The sequence below is a fragment of the Vicia villosa genome, linkage group LG1 (genome assembly GCF_029867415.1).
Source record: "Vicia villosa cultivar HV-30 ecotype Madison, WI linkage group LG1, Vvil1.0, whole genome shotgun sequence".
NCBI lineage: Eukaryota > Viridiplantae > Streptophyta > Magnoliopsida > Fabales > Fabaceae > Vicia > Vicia villosa.
The window spans coordinates 16,501,463-16,518,005 of NC_081180.1; the positions used below are offsets into that span (position 1 = coordinate 16,501,463).

Genomic DNA, 16,543 nt, shown 5'->3' on the forward strand with positions numbered 1-16,543 from the left:
TTTTTTCCTCCTTCCATCAATGACACTAATATCTGCCTTATCCCTAAAGGGGCCAATCCCGTGTCTATGAAGGATTTTAGACCCATTTCATTGTGCAATGTGGTTTATAAAATTGTTTCAAAAGCTCTCGCTAATAGACTGAAAGTGCTTCTTGATAAATGTGTGTCAGAGTAACAATCCGCGTTCGTGGAGGGCAGATCCATTCTTAATAATGCTATGATTGCTACAGAAATTATACATACCCTCAAAAGAATGACGAAAGGCAATAAAGCGCACCTGGCCCTTAAAATTGATATAAGTAAGGCTTATGATCGGGTGGATTGGGGTTTTTTAAGAGGAGTTCTAAACAGGATGGGTTTTGCAGAGAAATGGATACATTGGATGATGATGTGCGTTACTTCAGTTCACTATTCTGTTCTTGTTAATTTGGATGCCATTGGACCTGTTGAACCAGGAAGAGGATTGAGACAAGGGGACCCTTTGTCACCCTATCTTTCCATTCTGATCTCTGAAGGGTTATCTACCCTGATTAAAAAATCGGTGGCTAGCGGAAATATTCACGAGATTCAAATTTGTAGAGGGGCACCTATTGTGTCCCATCTACTTTTTGCTGACGATTGTTTTCTATTTTGCAGGGAAAATCTTACTGAAGTTAGTCACCTGATGAGTTTACTCGACATCTATGCAGATGCAGCTGGTCAGGAGATTAATTTGCCAAAATTAGAAGTGTTCTTTAGCCGCAATTTAAGTGTGCCGACGCAAGAGGATCTTGCAAATATTATGGGAGTTCGACATGTGCTGGGAACAGGAAAATATTTGGGATTGCCATCTATGATAGGAAGGAGCAAGAGGTCTATTTTTTCTTTTATTAAGGATCGCATTTGGAATCGTATAAACTCTTGGAAAGGGCGATCTTATTTAGAGCAGGTAAAGAAATTATGATCAAGTTAGTTCTGCAAGCTATTCCAACTTACATCATGAGCATCTTCATTCTTCCGGATGTGGTTGTTAATAAGATTGAAAAAATGCTAAATTTTTTTTGGTGGGGCGGAGGTTCCAGCAACAAGGGGATAAGATGGAAGGCATGGGATAAATTGACTTGTTCAAAAGCTGAGGGAGGCTTGGGTTTTCGGGATTTTAAGGCGTTTAACTTGGCTATGGTGGCTAAGCAAGGTTGGTTCCTCATGACTAATCTGAATGCCTTAGTGTCCAGAATCTTCAAAGCGAGGTACTTTCTGAGATCTAGTTTCTTTGATGCTAAGTTGGGCTATAATCCTAGTTTCGTTTGGCGGAATATTTGGAAGGCTAGAGATGTCCTTACCCTTGGTTGTAGATGGCGGATTGGTGATGGTAGAAACATAAGAATTATGAATGAACCATGGCTAAGAGGGACTAGAGAAGGTTGTTGTTGAATGCAGTATAGGGCAAGCAACAAAAAAGATTTGGAAATATTGATCCGGGAATTATCGTCCACAGAGATGGAGAGATGCCATTCAACAGTTTCTACGGTTTCGAGCTTGGGTTTGAATGAGCAAAAAGTAAACAAAGATATAGACAGGAAAAGAATAAACACATTCTTAGAAGAGAAATAACTTATCAGGAATGTAAATATATTCACTCTTCACAAACATACACTTACCAACCCGTTATACTCAACCTACGATACTCATCTATGTCATCACGTATCTCTCACATAAGCGTCCATCTCTGGAGCACAAACGAGATCATCTCATAACTAAGGTTATCTCTAACGCGAAGTCACGAGAACATCCGTATTCTCGCGTCGGCGATCTCTCGCGCACCGCTCAAACACGAAAGCATTACGAACAGATACAAACAGTGAATGCTAGCTCTAAATCTATCTCTAGAGTTCAGAACCAACAGATTATCATCCTAGATAAGGATTCAAGCAGTTTATCTCTAAAGCAACCTAAATCCCCAGCATAGAGCAAAAATCCAAGATAACATCAACACAGATTTATAAAGCAAGTTAAACATAACATTATAATCGGTAAATATACATAAGATTCGAGTAACTATACAAACAAACCCAACACAAAGAAATACACAAAGAATAGAAGAGATAAACCAAACATCTCGCGGGTTGTCAGCTCCGGTTGATGAGAAATCCACCTCCGATCTTCCAAGTGCATGACCCGATGTTGTTTTCTAAGCTAATCTTGATCTAAGAATGAAAATGATGGAGTTGGAACCAAAAACTCTCCAAAACCATACCCTAGAAATGTCACAAATGAAGAAATATAAACACAATTTCTGCTACGGCCGCTTAGCGGCCAAACCTCGCTGAGCGGACTACACGTATTACAAAAATATCTAGAACAGTAAACAGGGCTCCGCTTAGCGGCCAGGAAAATTGGTTCGCCCCTGGAAAGCGCGCTTAGACGCCGCTAAGCGGACCTCTCTGCACAAATCTTGCTTATTTGATCCAAAATCGCGCAATCGGAGCCTTGCCTTCGACACTTTATTCCTCGAGGCTCCAATAAGTATGAATACCTATAAAAACAAAGGAAAAACTATTAAACGGTATATAAAACATATGAAAACTAAATAATGTGAATATATACACAAAAGTGGGTATTTTATTACAAAAACGGAATGAATAGAATCGATAAGTGCCACAATTATATACTCAAAATAACAACATTTTGGCACTTATCAAACTCTCCCCAACTTAAAACTTTGTTTGTCCTCAAACAATGTCAAATAAATCAAAGAATCAAAAGTAATAAACCAAAGAATCGTGAATCAACAAGTTTTGAAAACCAAAAACAAATGTATGGCTCAATACAAAAACGTATAAACAAAGTAAATACTTACCACTATACTACAACGACAACATGTAAATGAAACTAATCCTAAGTACAAAAATCATGCAAAACATTCTAACACAATACATGCTATCTCATGAATCACACCTAGCAAAATTTCATCAATGGATGAAGAACACACAGAGGTGAGGGAATTTTAACACTCATCCAACAATCTTGCATACAAAAGATTAAATTATGCATTCATCCAAAAATCACATTGAAGATATAAAAGCAAGAATCACAAGGACTTTTCAAGGTTGTAATGTGGCTTGGTTAACAAACAAGGGATATGTCCTAAGGCTAATCGAAACAAAAACTTGCCTAAACCTAAGGGAGTGATCAATCCACCAAAGATTCAAACAACAAAACCTCGATTAAACTTCTTCCATAATCACAAGTTTCTCAAACCAATCACAATACTTATTAGCACAATTATTCGCTTCTCTTTTCTTTTTGTTTTTCAAAACTTTTTCTCTTTTTTTTTTTTCTTTCTTTTTCTTTTCTTTTCTTTTCACGTTTTTTTCTTTTCTTTTCTTTTTAACCTCATAGCAACAACCAAATAAGTAGCAACCATTTCTCTCCCCAACTTGAATTCAACCACACCATCATATGAATACTCCCTACTTTCTAAGGCAAGGTAAAAATTCATACCAAAAATCATGGTTGAGGGTTCAAGAAAACAAAGAATCAACCATCCATGCAAAAATGAGAACTAAACACTCAAAGATAAGCATTTAGAAAAAACAACATGGACATTGACAAAAAGCTCAAAAGGGTTAACAAATGATCACACACTCACAAGGTGAATTGACTATTTGGTTGTGGTGGTTGTGCTCAAAATGAAATAAAATGCCTTGATCCTTTTCATGCTTTCATAAAATCAACATAAACAAAAGATTAAGCATAATAAAATACAGTTAAAACAAAGATTGTGGCCTCCACCATATATGAACAATGGAAAGCTTCCTCACAGTTATGGTTTGGGAACTAAAGTGATTCAATCAACAAGCAAGTAATGCAAAAGAATGAATGGTATGGTAATTGTACAAATGAAAAGTTTCCTAAACATGCTATGCTATAGAAAGCGATAAATGAGTACCTTGAATTATACACTTCAAAAACAATATCCTACCAAACATCCGCAAGTTGAAACACTCAAGCTTTGTAAAATCACCTCAAAAATCTTCGAATTACCGACAAAATTCGAGTACAAACAACCAATAAAAGAATTAGAAAAATAAAACTAGTATCTACTACTAAATAGCCTTGGTGAGAGTGGGAAAAATGAGTGAACCAAGTGGAATGAATGCTCCACTAGTACAAAGCAGGAAAACAAAATTTTCTGGTGTTCGCTAAGCGGAGTTGGGCTCGCTTAGCGGCTGACAGAAAAATCAGAACACCAACAGCTGTTCCAATCACTCACCACATCACCTAAATACCTCATAAACAGAAATATAAACAACATTTACAAACGTTCGGGTGCCTCCCAACAAGCGCTTGTTTTACGTTGTTAGCTCGACGCCTTTATTGTTTCGGTGTTTGGAAAGTAGCCTCCTCTCGTCATGCCATGGTGACGTCTCACCGCACAAGCCTAAAGAAAGTGTCCTAACCAAAGCACTCAACAAACGTTACGGGTACAAATATATACAATGATTAAACGAACATAAAGGAAAACACAAGTATACAAATATGTACATGAACAAACACATAAATACAAACATGAAATACATATAACTATTAACATACACAAAGAGAAAGTTGGTGAATGTTGGATTCACAAGTTGAAAAGTGAAGATTTGTTATTAAAGAGCTCATCCGAGATCAACATGTTTCACCAACATTCACCAATAAAAGTATACTTATATGTAACATATACAAGCAAACTTATATGGTGAACATAAACAAGTAAACATGTACAAGTAAATATATATACAAGTGAAACTATACAATATATACGATATATACAAAGCTCAAAACCACGAAAACTATTGTGATGCAATCACAACCATCCCCGGCAACGGCGCCATTTTGTTGAATGCAGTATAGGGCAAGCAACAAAAAAGATTTGGAAATATTGATCCGGGAATTATCGTCCACAGAGATGGAGAGATGCCATTCAACAGTTTCTACGGTTTCGAGCTTGGGTTTGAATGAGCAAAAAGTAAACAAAGATATAGACAGGAAAAGAATAAACACATTCTTAGAAGAGAAATAACTTATCAGGAATGTAAATATATTCACTCTTCACAAACATACACTTACCAACCCGTTATACTCAACCTACGATACTCATCTATGTCATCACGTATCTCTCACATAAGCGTCCATCTCTGGAGCACAAACGAGATCATCTCACAACTAAGGTTATCTCTAACGCGAAGTCACGAGAACATCCGTATTCTCGCGTCGGCGATCTCTCGCGCACCGCTCAAACACGAAAGCATTACGAACAGATACAAACAGTGAATGCTAGCTCTAAATCTATCTCTAGAGTTCAGAACCAACAGATTATCATCCTAGATAAGGATTCAAGCAGTTTATCTCTAAAGCAACCTAAATCCCCAGCATAGAGCAAAAATCCAAGATAACATCAACACATACTTATAAAGCAAGTTAAACATAACATTATAATCGGTAAATATACATAAGATTCGAGTAACTATACAAACAAACCCAACACAAAGAAATACACAAAGAATAGAAGAGATAAACCAAACATCTCGCGGGTTTTCAGCTTCGGTTGATGAGAAATCCACCTCCGATCTTCCAAGTGCATGACCCGGTGTTGTTTTCTAAGCTAATCTTGATCTAAGAATGAAAATGATGGAGTTGGAACCAAAAACTCTCCAAAACCATACCCTAGAAATGTCACAAATGAAGAAATATAAACACAATTTCTGCTACGGCCGCTTAGCGGCCAAACCTCGCTGAGCGGACTACACGTATTACAAAAATATATAGAACAGTAAACAGGGCTCCGCTTAGCGGCCAGAGCTGCCGCTTAGCGGCCAGGAAAATTGGTTCGCCCCTGGAAAGCGCGCTTAGACGCCGCTAAGCGGACCTCTCTGCACAAATCTTGCTTATTTGATCCAAAATCGCGCAATTGGAGCCGTGCCTTCGACACTTTATTCCTCGAGGCTCCAATAAGCATGAATACCTATAAAAACAAAGGAAAAACTATTAAACGGTATATAAAACATATGAAAACTAAATAATGTGAATATATACACAAAAGTGGGTATTTTATTACAAAAACGGAATGAATAGAATCGATTAGTGCCACAATTATATACTCAAAATAACAACATTTTGGCACTTATCAGTTGTTTGATGGGTCCTCAAAATCAAGGTGTGTATACTTTAATAATTAATGATCTATTGCTGCCTAATGTTAAACAATAGAATATGGGAGTTTTATGTGATTTGTTTGATTACTCAGTGGTTCGTGATATTTTACAAGTTCCGTTGACAGAAGAAGTGGTCGAAGACCGTATGGTCTGGAAGGATGATGTAAGTGGTAACTATATTGTTCGATCGGGATATAGAAGTTGGAGGAAGCATCAAGAAAGTGGTGGCTTGGTTAAGGAAGGAGTAAACTGGAGTGATCTCTGGAGTATAACAGCTCCGTCTGGAGTGAAACATCTTCTTTGGAGGATTTGTAGTGATTGTCTCCCATCTAAGGTGGGTCTTATTCAACATCATGTACCATGTAGTCCCATTTGTCAGCTTTGTGGTCATAATTATGAGGACGATTGGCATGTTTTTGTTGGTTGTTCGGAAACTTTCTCTTGTTGGCAGTCGGCTGGTCTTACTGATATCATCTCTCCTCGTCTCCATAAATTCCAGGATCTTAGGTCCTTTATCTTTGATATTTGCATGAAGGAGGATAGGTATACCGTAGGAAGAGTGGCGGTTATGTTGGAAGGGTTATGGAAGAATAGGAACGACTTCGTGTGGCATAATGAAAAGGAAGATGCTTCCAAACTTGGTTGGCTAGCATTCCATAAGTGGCAAGATTGGTTTATGGCCCAAAATATTCGGGAGCCGCAGTTAGATAACGGAGAAGTGGTTTCATGGAACCCGGCTCCTATTGGTAGCTTCAAATGTAATGTGGATGCCGCTTTCAACAAGCGTGTAGGGACTACAAATCGAGGGTGGTGTATGCGTAACGACCATGGTAACTTTGTTGTCGCGGGTACGGCTTGGGATGGTAGTACTTTTTCGGTGCTGGAAGCGGAGGCCTTAGATCTTAAGGAAGCAATTAGTTCTGTTATTATGCTTCATAATGCTCTGACAACTTTTGAAAGTGATTCTCAACAGGTGGTCCAAGCCCTTAGCTCTAATACGCCGGGTAGCTCTGAGTTTTTCTCTATTATTAATTCTATTAAGTTGTTGCTATTAGATTTCCCCTACTTTGAGGTTAAGTTTATCAAGCGTCAAGCGAATATGGTTGCCCATACCTTAGCTAAGACGGCCAATTCTTGGTCTCGACGCTGTATGTTTGATGTAATTCCTCCTTGTATTACTCTTTATCTGATTAATGAAAGCAGTTAAACTTGTTTCTGTCAAAACAAAAAATTAGGGGTGTAATTGGTTTGGATTAGTATTTGATAAAAAAATATTCGAACTGATGATATTTTCATCGATTTGATTTGATTGAGTTTCTAACATTTTTTAAAAATATAACAGAACCAAACTAACTGGTTTGTTTCGGTTTTGTTTGATTCAGTTGATCGATTTACAATGTTTTTTTACAAACACTACATTCATCAATTTAATTTTCACTGTCGTGTTTTTTAGGTGTATTTTATGCTATTATTTTTTAAAATATTACATTTTATGTAATTTATTTCTTACTCTATTTTTTCAAGCAATTACAAATTGTTCTTGATTCATACAAAACAATAACATTTTCAATTTCATTACATCATAAAATAAGTTTACTATTAAATATAAAAGGTGACACTTGACATCAGGAGGTTGAGAAGCGATTTCAAAACTTAACAAATAGAACACACACAAAAAAATACAACAATTAACATATTTCACACCTGAAACACATATAAAAACTATTTTGTAACAAGAGAAGAAAGAATTTTTTGAAGATGAAACAAAAAAAAGAATTTTGTTCAGTAAAAGCAAGTTTTTGTGACTTATGATTTCTAGTTTCTATGTTTTGGAGTTTGATTCTAAATGTGTGTTTTGTTGAAAAGAACGAAGTGTAAACAAAGATGGAGAATAGTTGGACCGATATAAAATTTAGACTTAATGATGTGTGGAATAAAAGATTTAGAGTGTAATTATATCCATTGGTTTGGTTCATCGGTTTGGCGGTTCCTAAATACTTAAATCGAGAATCAAACCAAACCACATCGATTTTTATGGTTCGTTCGATTTTAGAACTAAACCATAAACAATCAATTTTATTTCAGTTTAATTTGATTTGGATTGTCGGTTTAATTGGTTTTTTCTGATCCGCTTACACCCCTAAACTTAACATTATAATCATACTAATTTCACTAGACAACGAGTTATGTCACAAGAAAACAATTCAAGGATGTGATAGAGAATCTAAGTGTACATACACAAACTTGGAGAATCCAATCAAAGAAATTCCAACTTTAAATGACCATATACATTGTAAAAAAAATACATCAATGTGATAGAGAATCTAAATCACATAACTCTGATTCTCGTGACTTATTATACAAAATAGAAGTCCATACTAGGTAACTTGTCAAATATCATACTTTTTTATACCAAAGATTTCGATTGGATAAATTTCAACTCTAAATGACCATATACATAAAAAAGAAACAATACAATAGTGTGGTAAAGAGTTTAAATCATATAACATTGATTCTTATTTCAGTGCAAAATATGAGGGTGATGTGTGGATAAAGAGTTCTTGTGATATGACGATATAAGCCTCCAATGCGGTGGAATGAGGATGTACCTGCAAGGTTAGAATTCCAAAGCTTAATTTGGTGAGGTCAGAGACATGTAACTTTGTAAGAATAAATGAGAAGTATTTGTTATGACGCATGGTGGAGCTTATATGTGATGGTGGTTAAAACCACTTCTCCTTGGCCCTGCATAAGGTGCGAGGAACCGCCTGATCGGATCTTGTTTCGGATAGGAACCTAAATCATGTGTGCATTGAGATAATGTACTCGTAACCACTAGGGAGTCCTGGGGAACATACGCTTAATATGCCTTTTGCATTGCTGAGATGTTTCATGTGAATTTTAAACATGTGGTTCCAAGCTGGTAGGCTTCCTTCTATGGTGCTTGAGTGCACTTGAGTTTCATAATGTTCCCAAGGTATGATATGGTCGTTGCTTTATGTCTCCCTATTTTATTTTCTTTTATTTTCTTGCTTGCTTGGTTTAACCTTTTCTATATATGGGTCGTTTGGCTTTCTGAATGAACTTTCGTTTTCATTACTAATTTAAGTACAATTTAACTTTAAGAACCAGCATTCATTCTTCAAACATTCGGTAATATCTACTTATGGTGCCCTTTATTGTGTCAGACCGGTGTGTTCTTTGAGTTGTCATCCATCTTTCATTTCCATTGCTTGCCTTCGTCTCTTGGGCTCAAATTCCTTTCAAATACAATTTCCAGCCTTTGATGGTGCAGAAACTTCCGGTGGGCATTGGGGCCCCACATGCGTCCCAATCTTCTCTAGCTTACTCTGGCCAAGATTATACTTCTCTCATCAGGACAAATAAATGAAATGATGATTGGGCTTTGGCAATTGTTGATAATATCAAGAAAGGTATAGATTTGGATACTTTCAAAAACGGAAACTCAGATGAAAAACTCTAGTTGTCTGATCCTCCTCATACCAGACTTGTTATACTTGGTGTTGAAGTCCCACATGCTCTCTTCAAATTTCCCACTGTTCTTTATCTGAGCATTTGGCCGACCCAGAACAGATCTGATGATCAATGATGGGTAGACATGCTGGATTTAGTGAGTGATCTTCTAGAGTTTGTGCTCTACTATGAGGATATTCTGGATTGGATCGTTGGAATTTGGCTGGTCTTTTTTGGGCCATTTGGCAGGTCCATAACAGTCCCCCCGGGTATTTGATATCATTCATGATGCTAGGATTACAATGAACATTTGAAATCGGTCCTATATACTGACTTTCCTAGCTATCTCGATGCGCCCGAGTTGGTCCCTATCTTGGAGTTATGGTTGGGGTTATTCAGAGTGCGAGCAAGCCTCAAGAATATAAGCATTAAGTGATTGTCTTGTTAGTGAAATATTTTACAATTTATCTCCTCCCCATGTTCATAGGTTCCTTCTATCATGGAATATGAACTGACTCTTCTCTACCAAGGCTGTCAAGATGGTACTGGCGGAGTTGACATGGCCATTTTCAAGGATAAAAATGTTTACTCGCATTATGAGGGTCCATTCAAAGTGTTCTTTTTTCTTCAACAATTTGTAAAACGGTAGGGCGTGATGAGCCGACTTCGAGATAAACCTATCGTCAATACTTCATTCAGTTTCATCACCTCCTTCTACGTCATTGGTGCCATCAACCAGATGATCCACTCACACTTATTTGGGCTTGCTTTTATACCTCACCCCGTCAAATAAAAGCCCAAATTTTTCTTAGCTCTAATCCAAAAGGTACACTTCTTTGGTTCCCTCTAGTGTTTCACCTATTTCTTCCTTAATAGGTGCTAAATAATTTGATAATTAGTTGGTATAGTACAACGGATACATTAGCTGTCTAGTCTTATGATGCAGTGTATTAAAGTTAATAATAACTAATATTGTTATTTTTAAGATATAAAATATAAAAAGTTTATAAATACTTTCTAAAATCATAAAATGTTATTCAATTTTTTTTGTACATATAAATTTATAAATTGAATAACTTTTACAACCTATTTATGAATAACTTATTTTTGTGATAAAAAAAAAATCTAATTATTAAAATTATTTGTGCATATATGCATGCTTTACTTGTTCAAACTTTAAAGGTTGTAAATGTAATGTTTTTTTTTTATTATTACACTTAGTTTATTAATTTTGGTTATAAAAAACTGTGATATTTAATAATGTTCAAGCAAATTTTATTTAAAAAATTAAGGCATACACGCATGTTTGATTTTACCTAGCTTTTGATCATTCTAAATATATTATCCATTCGATATGCGTGTGAAAAAAATAGTTGTAGTTAGCTTATTTATATGTTTTACTTTCTCATGACTTTGGTAGTCATGTTTAATTTTCCATGTTGAACTATAAAATAAAATATAGTTCGCAACTTGTTTAGATGGGTAATTAATTGTTTTTTTAGAGGATTAACTGATTATATGTCAATTAATTCTTTTATAATTAAAAATTTTGTTTTCTATTTAATTTTTACTATTTTCCCCTATTCATATTTATTCTTTCAATTTTCATTTGAATATATATATATATATATATATATATATATATATATATATATATATATATATATATATATATATATATATATATATATATATATATATATATATATATATATGAGCTTATCTTTTGCTTTTTTTCTGATAATTTTATTTTAGGGGTGTTAAATCTAGATTTTGTTCATTTTTTATTTAAATATATTAAGACTTTTGATGTAGATTTTTATTTTGACTCACTCTAAATACAATTAGAATATTTTTCAAAATATAAAATAAATCACTACCTTAAATTTATTAGAAATTTTACATAATATCATAACATTTGATTCTTATGAAAACACTTCTGTTGTTTAAAATCTTTTAATTTAATCATTTTATGAATTTCCTTTACGATAAAAGATGTACATCAACTTAAATTATTATTAGTTAATATATATACATCAATGTAATTTACGATTTCAAATTAATATAATTAAAGAAAGAAAATAAATGCAATTTAATTTAATGTATTCTATAACTTTTCATGTAGTTATTTAATTTCAAATAAATGAATAAATTTCTTACCATAAACGTAATGATATATATATAGTTAAGATTAGAAAATTTGTACTTGGCTGATTTAAAATGTAAACATGAGGTTGGGTCAATATCAGACCAATAATATTAAAAATAATTATTTTTTACTTTTATATTAAGTAATAATACATTCAAAAGTAAATAATATTATATTCCACAACAAATTATAATATGATATAATTAAATATCAATAGATTTATTTTAATGTATTTTAAAACTTTTATTTGTTATATGAAAAACAAAATATCGAACTGATTTATGAGCGGTAGGAGGAACTGCATGCTAAATATAATTTAAAATAAAGAAATAGATCACATCAACTTATAACTATTTCGGTAGGTCGTAGATCCAATTGTTTCAATTGAAAATTAACTTAATTTTATTAATTATGCATTCCAATAAGATTTCCTTAAATAAGTTATATACATAAGATTTCCTTAAATCAGTTATATGCGTTACTCTGTTCTATTTCTTTTCAATGCACTAAACCTTTGTCTGTTTTTTCAACTTTCCCGCTTCATCTATTTTTTCAACTTTCTAATCACATGAGAGAGTAAAAGAATAAAGCATGAACCATGAGGAAAAAAATGAAAAGATATGTATGTTATTTTTTTAATTTTTTTACTAACGTGGAATATAAAAAATGGACAATGAAATGAAGTAATATAAAAAATGGACAATGAAATGAAGTAATTTATTATGGCAAACTACACCCTTAATTTTTCTATTAAACTAGAGACATCACATGTAGTAAATAGATCAAACCATCAATTTTATTCCATTTATTCAAATTTTTATCAATTTTTTTTTGTTTGTATTCAGGTTTTTTATATGCCGGGTTTAAGGTTTATTTTGATTGGATATAAACTCGATTCCCACTTTAACTAGTTGAGTTGACAAGTGCGGTCCAATATTAACAGCCACGAGTTAAACATATAAATAATACTCAAAGTAAAAAAAAAGATAAATAATGATTTTGTATCTTTATATTATTTGTATATGGTGGATAAATAATGATTTTGTATCTTTATATTATTTGTATATGGTAACTAATGTCTTATTAATGATTTGTAAATTTTAGATGGTAGGCATTTCTCATACAATATGTAAATTTTATGAACGACAAATATTATGTGCTCCTAGAAGACTCCCTTTAAAGTATTTAGCGTTTTAGAGTTAGGCTAATCCCTATTAAGAGATAACTTGGAAACCTCTAATCTCCACCTTGTCTAGCCGCATGTTGTCTTGGAAACATATGTTTGTTAGCCTAGGAAGTAGGGTGACACTTCTCAATTTTGTTCTGAATGTTATTTCTATCTTCCTTCTGTCTTTCCTTAAGTTGTTAGTTAAGGTTGTTGAACATGTAACTCCACACATAAATGTGGGTGAATTGTAGGGATTTGAAAAACATTGGCGTTGAAGTCAATTGTAAAACTCCATTGATGCATACACACAATTAACAGAAAGAAAGAGAAGATGAAAATGGTGAAGAAAAATGAAAGCTCACACTTGTATTGATTCTTTAACTGAATTACAAGTGTTAGTTATACACATTTAATTCTCTACCCGTTGGAATGAAATTCAAATGTGCATCAAATGAAATATAAATGAAAAGTAGCCAATAATACTTGACACTAATTATTCAAAGTAAAATAGTAAATGAGAACTTGAATTACCAATCCGACAAGCTCCGAGATTAATATACAAATCCGACTAAGAGATGATCATCCCTTTTCCAAAAAAAAAAAATATTGAACCACTCCCAAACTAGTAATTTAATCAAACTCAAAACATCCAAATTCTAAGAATGCTTCCTTTAAAAAGGATAGAAACTCTATAAGACCGGATGGACCAACAAAAAACAAAATAAAAAAACTAAAAAGAGATGGAAGAATTTAAACCCTGAAGTCTATCCAACAAAGAGCCTGCAATAGAGGGAGTACTCACTCCAACCCACGGGCAAAAATTGTTCCAAATATGATTAGAAAAAGAACAAGAACCAAACAAATGATCCACACCTTCCTCTTCCAAGAAACAAATGGGTCAAACCATATTGTGAACTCGTTCAATAATTCCTCGCTTAGACATCTTCATTCTAGTAGGCAACTTGTTAAAAATTAACCGTCAACCAAAAATAAGGATTTTGCTAGGAGCTTTAGATTTTCATAAACAAGTTAAATCTTGAATCATTAAAGGATCCAAATAAGGAACCGAAGTGTACGAGTCAAAAATCCATTTTTATCGTAAAACTATTTTTACCGTAAAACCATTTTTATCCCTTCACCACATAAAATGGTCCTCTTCGCAAGACTTAGGCTTCAACACATGCAAAACCTACAATAAAACATATAACTACAAAGCATCCTCAACACCCAAAATCGCTTCATTAAAACCAAGATCCCACTCCCAAGAATCATTAATCCAAACCTCCACATCACCCACTTTAAGATCACACAAACCGGTTAACCGAAACAAAGAAGGAAATAAGACGTCCAAAGATGAGGATCCAAGCTAATGGTGTCTCAAAAATCTAAATACTTCCCACTTCCAAGATTTCAAGAAATGGAATAAGAAAACCAATTAATAAGAGATGAATTTGTCGTGGAACATAAATCCTTCCACCCCAAATAAGCCCTTCTACTCAAATAAGGACCACCGAAAAGCACCCTTTTCACATCACCGTACCTACAAAAGAAATAAGCTCGGACCACAAACAAGAATCATCATTTAAGATCTGTCACTTCCGCTTGCTTAATAAAGCAAGATTGAACAACCCACAATGTTTAACCCCTAAACCACCATCCCCTTAGGTAAACAAATAGAATCCCAACTAACCTAACACACCTTTTTAGATTCTTCACCCCCACCCCATAAGAAAATTCTTTGGCCCCCACTTAAATTAAAGCAAAGCTTTATATTAATTAGTCTCAATGCTAAAACAGACAAATGCATATTAAAAATTTAAAAGACTACAACTATATTCTCTATCATAAAATTAGATTTCAATTGTGTAAACACATTCTAATTTAAAGTTTGTGATTGGGAGTTGTAGATACGAAACAAAAAAAAAACTAACTAAAAACTATCAACTTAAACAATATCTTTCTTTTGCTCAAAATTTGAAAATAAAAGCATTTAATAAAAATATCTTTTTAATATTGTAACATTTAAAATTTTGGGGTTTTGGGGAGGTTGAATCTTCTAATCCTCATTTTAATTTTTTTCGAACCGTGGATTGGGAGTCACTTCACAATTTTCAAAATTTGTGAGCATCTTTTTTGGGTCCCAATCTTGTCTTGTTTCTTCTTGATTATATTTTATTCCTTCCTTTTTTTCCTTGGAAACAATAATCAAATCCAATGGGATTTTATTTCTTTTCTTTTCAAAAACTAACTCTAGGTTGATTTGTATTACAATAACTTCATTTGATGGTGGAGGTGAGGGTGTCTTCAAATTAGGTATCACAGATCTTTGCCATTGTGAGTTAGCTTTCGTGTTTCATGAAAGCTTCATAGTGTCACCTAAAGCATCAAATGCTGACATTGGGTTATTAACATCTTTCGTATTTTCTTTTGTCATGAAAGAAACATCCAAATTGAGTTATGATAGAAGCATCTACACAAGTGAGAAAATACCATATCTTCATTTAAAACCTTAAGACATTAGATATATGAGTTTTCTCACTCATAAGGTATTCAACCACGCCCATTCCAAGCAATGTGAAACTTAAAATTAGAGATGCAAAATACGACATCAGCATAACCCATGAATGGATAGTGGTACAAATATGCATAAAACCCTTCGCCTTCAACTTGCAGACTTGCCCATCCATTTTAACAAAGCATTGTACTTCCATGATGTACATTTAAGGGTAATATGACTTTCATTTATTATTTTGAGTAAATAAAAATATAATTAATAATATCAATAATATGTAATTTGAGCTAATCAACATGTAATGAAATCAACAAAACAACAACAACAACAAGCAACCCAATATAGTATTTTAGTCATTGTCTCTACTTTTTCGAGGATGGTGTTCACTACACCTCATGTAGTGATCATGCACCTTATGGAAACCCTAAATTGTGCTTCATATATTCCGGATTCCAATTTCCGAACGCTCCCATTCTATAACAAAATGACCTTATGACAGAGACACCCCATTTTTTTCAAAAATTAGTTAGGATTGTATTCTCTGAATATATTATGGATTCCAAACTCCAAAATTGCGAGGGGGAAAATGAATTTGGATGTCACCTTACAGGTATACTTTATTCATGCTCTTCATGACCATAACACCATTTTTTTTCAAAACCCTATAAAAATTCCCTTCCATAAAAAATTTTACTTTAAAATAACATGTTATGTGTTTTGGCATCAAAATGAGCAAAAGAAGTTGGAATTTTAGACAATGTACATGTATTTTTTGGTCATTGCTTTACATAATTTGGTCTTATGAGCTGATAAGTGAGCGTTGCGTCCGGATTTTAAAATCCAGATTATGTTCATACTTTTTTGGGAAAGTGAAATTCGGATGATTCTGTTATGGAATTTTAATACGCTTCTGTTATGATTGGTTGTAGTTATGGTGCATCTTGATATTGTTCCTGATGTTGTCTCCGACACTTCGCTATATGTGGATGTTAAACCGGGTGATGTGCAAGTAGATGTTGGAAAACAATTTTCAAATAAGCAGGAGTTTGCTATACGTGACCA

At 33.8% G+C, this 16,543-nt stretch overlaps 1 protein-coding gene across 1 annotated transcript; it reads left to right on the forward strand.

Annotated features, from left to right (window-relative positions):
• The first annotated feature begins 252 nt into the window (after nucleotides 1-252).
• On the forward strand, nucleotides 253-7,385 carry LOC131653706 (uncharacterized). The gene is made up of 3 exons (XM_058924004.1): nucleotides 253-515; nucleotides 636-927; nucleotides 6,234-7,385. Exons 1-3 carry the CDS (start codon nucleotides 253-255, stop codon nucleotides 7,383-7,385), a joined length of 1,707 nt encoding a protein of 568 aa, XP_058779987.1.
• Nucleotides 7,386-16,543: the final 9,158 nt, after the last annotated feature.